Source organism: Nothoprocta perdicaria, unplaced genomic scaffold (genome assembly GCF_003342845.1).
Source record: "Nothoprocta perdicaria isolate Ctin4 unplaced genomic scaffold, notPer1 scaffold_1002, whole genome shotgun sequence".
NCBI classification, from domain to species: Eukaryota; Metazoa; Chordata; class Aves; order Tinamiformes; family Tinamidae; genus Nothoprocta; species Nothoprocta perdicaria.
The window spans coordinates 1-3,561 of NW_020454098.1; the positions used below are offsets into that span (position 1 = coordinate 1).

General features: G+C 69.8%; 1 protein-coding gene across 1 annotated transcript in view; it reads right to left on the bottom strand.

Annotated features, from left to right (window-relative positions):
• Positions 1-80: 80 nt before the first annotated feature.
• LOC112948469 (ubiquitin-like modifier-activating enzyme 1) overlaps positions 81-3,561 on the bottom strand; it is a gene marked incomplete at its 3' end in the record, with an annotated part of 4,734 nt that continues 1,253 nt past the window's right edge. Inside the window, exons 4-10 of the mRNA XM_026040710.1 lie at positions 2,790-2,924; positions 1,424-1,530; positions 1,233-1,323; positions 1,024-1,156; positions 838-935; positions 381-527; positions 81-268 (exon numbers count right to left, since the gene is read on the bottom strand). Of these exons, the coding sequence (XP_025896495.1) occupies positions 81-268; positions 381-527; positions 838-935; positions 1,024-1,156; positions 1,233-1,323; positions 1,424-1,530; positions 2,790-2,924 (899 nt within the window). The remainder of the gene's footprint in view (positions 269-380; positions 528-837; positions 936-1,023; positions 1,157-1,232; positions 1,324-1,423; positions 1,531-2,789; positions 2,925-3,561) is intronic.

Below are 3,561 nucleotides of genomic sequence, written 5' to 3' on the forward strand. Positions count from 1 at the left end.
GCTGGGCAGGGGTCCCGGTGTCCGGGAGGGCCCGGGTGCGTGTGTCCGCGTGTCGGTGTGTCCGTGTCTCCGTGTGTTGCCGCGTGTCCGTGTCTCCGCGCGCCGGCGCTACCTTCATGACCTCCTGGGCGGCCAGGGCGCCGATGAAGGCGTTGACGGGCGCCAGGTCGCCGCTCGCCTGCAGCGCCAGCTCCCGCAGCAGCTCGGCCGGCAGCTCCGCGCCCGGGAACAGCTCGCGCGCCAGCGCCAGCACCTCGTCCGCGTCGCCCTGCGGACGTGGGGACATTGGGGACACGGGGGGGACGTTGGGGACACGGGGGGGACACTGGGGACATGGGGACACGTGGCTCACATGTCACACGCGTGTCTCACGCGCGTACCTGGTGGCGGGCGCGCGGGAGCCGCCCGCGCCGGCGCACGAAGGCGTGCAGCGCCTGCCAGCCGCGGTGCAGCGCCAGCGGCCGCTCCGTCTTGGAGAAGTCGCTCATGACGAACTCGGGCTCCAGGAGGGCGTCGCGGAGCCGCCTCTGCGGGGGGGACACGGGGGGACACGGGGGGACACGGGGGGGAGAGATGTTCCCACGTGTCAGAGCGTGTCAGCCCGCGTTGCACAACGTCACCGTTCAGAGCGCGGTACCCGGCGTCAGCGCACGCTAGAGCACGCTAACACGCGTGGCACTGCGTGTTGTCACGCGTGTGCCCACGTGTTCAGCGTCACACGTGTCCCCGCATGCTCAGAGCGTGTCCCCGCGTGTCCCCACACGCTCAACGTCACGCGTGTCCCCGCGCGTGCAGCGTCACGCGTGTCCCCGCGCGCCCCGTCGTGGCGGCACTCACGAAGGCGACGTGTTTGGGCATCTTGACCTGCGTGACGACCCCCCCGCGCTCGTAGTCCCCGTAGCCGCTGGTGTCGCCGATGCTGAAGGTGTAGGGGCCTGCGGGGGGGCGGGGCCACGTGTCCCGAGGGGCCCCGGCGTCCGGGCGCCCCCCGCCCGCCCCACGGGCCCCGGCGTGCGGGCGCACCGAGCACGCGGATCTCCACGGGGCCGCAGCGGTTGAGCTCCTCCATGCCCTCCACCTCGGCGAAGGTGACGAAGTCGCCGCTCTCGAAGCCGTGCCGCGCCTCGTCCAGGCACGTCACCTCGCCGGGGCAGCCCTGCGGGGGGGCCCAGGCGTCCGGGAGCCGCCCCGAGCCGGGGGGCGGGGCCCAGGCGTCCGGGGAATGGCGGTACCTTGGTCACCATGGAGACCATGGCGCTGAGCGGCTGTTCCCCGTTGGTGTCGGTCACCACCATGTCGTCCCCGAAGTCACAGAACAGCTGCCTGTAGCGGGGGGCTCAGCAAGGGCCCCGGCGTCCGGGGGACCCCCCAAAGAGCCCCGGCGTCCGGGGGACCCCCCGACGGGCCCCGGCGTCCGGCTCACCCGAAGAGCCCCCGCGTGTCGGCCACCACCAGCTTGATGCCGCGGCTGTGGCAGAAGTCGCCCACCCAGAGCTGCTCCTCCAGCGGCGAGTTGGTGAGAACAACCACCTGCGCGACAACAGGCGGCGCGGCACGCGTCACGACAGGCGGCGCGGCGCGACAACAGGAGGCGCGGCACGCGTCACAACAGGCGGCGCGGCGCGGCAACAGGCGGCGCGGCACGCGTCACGACAGGCGGCGCTGCGCGACAACAGGCGGCACGCTGCCCGCCCGGGGAGGGGGCACAGGCAGCGCGGACGCAACAGGCGGAGGACGAGGGGACAGGTCAGGGAGGGGCGCGGACGTGAGGCACCAACAGGCGGAAGCAGCAACAACGCGCCCTGGAACCAGCAGCTACAGCAACAAGCGGCTGTAGGGGCAGGGGAGCGCGGGGACAGGCAGACGCGGGAGSGGGGGATGCAGGAAGGGGCGGGCAGGGCAACAGGCGGACGCGGCAACAGGCGGACGCGAGGAAATGGGGATGCTCGGAAAGATGGGCAGCGTGGAGACAGGCGGACATGGGACAGGCGAACACGAAGGAAGGGGGAYGTGAAACAACGAGACACAGGAACAGGCGGACGCGGGAGACAGGCACACTGAAAGCGCAGAACTCCCTGGAAGGCGTCAGCGCAAGCACAGGCCACCCCAGCAACAGGCAGACACGGGAACAAGTGCACACGGCATGGGAACAGCGGCACAGAAACACCCGGGCACCAGAACAGGGGGGAAACGCAGGAACAGGCGGACACCGAACAACACAACCCAGGCACGAGCGGAGACGAGAACAAGCAGCCGCAGCAACAGGCGGACGCAGCAACAACTAAGCGTAACGRCAAATAAACACGGAAACAAGCGGCCACAAGACGACGCATAAACAGAAATGGGAACAAAGAACCACAGGAACAGCTAGACAAAGCACGTACAACTCAACAAACAACAGGGCACAACAACAAGCAGACGCGGGAACACGAAAACTCAAGAACCGCCGCACACGGGAACGAGCAGCCGCAGGAACGGGTTGACACAGACACCAGTGACCGCAGGATGAACCAACTGCAAACGCTGACACATACACAAACAGGCGGCCACAGGAGCCGGCGGACACACAAACAAGCACACACGGGACCAACAAACTCAAGAACAACCGTGCACTGGTACAAGCAGACGCACAAACAAGCAGCCGCGGGAACAGGCGGCCAAGCAGCCAGGGGAACAAGCGAACACAGGAACACGCAGGTGGGGCAACAAGCAGTCACGGCACAGGCGGCGTGGCGGGCGGCACAGCCCGCGCCCAGGCGGCGTGGCGGGCTGTAGCCGCGCGGCGGTACCTGGAAGGCGGCCAGCAGCGCCTCGCTGAGCGGCCGCTCGCAGCTGCTCACGGCCACGTAGGAGTTGAGCTCGGCCAGGCGCGGCAGCGTCGCCTCCGCGCGGCCCCGGCCCACGTCCTCCTCCCGCAGGTAGAACTGGCCGCGGGCGGCCGCGGTGTCGGCAACAGGCGGCCRCGGTGTCGGCAACAGGCSGCCGCGGGGGTCCCGGGCGGCGGCGGGCGGGCCACGTTGGCAACAGGCAGGCGACATGGGCAACAGGCAGGGCCGGGCGGTTGCGGGCGGCAACAGGCGGAGAACGTCGGCAACAGGCGGCGATGGGTGGAGCAGGTTGGTAACRGGCAGACCAGGTCGGCAACGGGCGGTGGTGGTGGTCAAGGATCACAACAGGCGGCCAAGGATCACAACAGGCGGTGGTGGGTGGCAACAGGCGGCCAAGGTCGGCAACAGGCGACGGCGAGCGGTCAAGGTCGGCAACAGGCAGCAATAGGAGGTCACAGGCGGCAACAGGGTCACGGATGGCAACAGGCGGGAAGCAGCRTCAGCCGCACGGACACCCACCCAAGGGGACCGGCCCAGCCCCCCCGCTGGGTGTTTCCCRCTGCCCCACCGGGGGTTTTCAGGCCCGCAGCGGGTGTTGGGGGGTGTTGCGCCCCCCGGGCGGCTGTTTTGCCCCCCAGAACGGGAGTTTTCAGCCCCCAACCAGCTGTTCTCAGCCCCCAGAGCGGCTGTTCCCCTCCAGCCGTGTCCCCCCATGTCCCCCCCATGTCCCCCC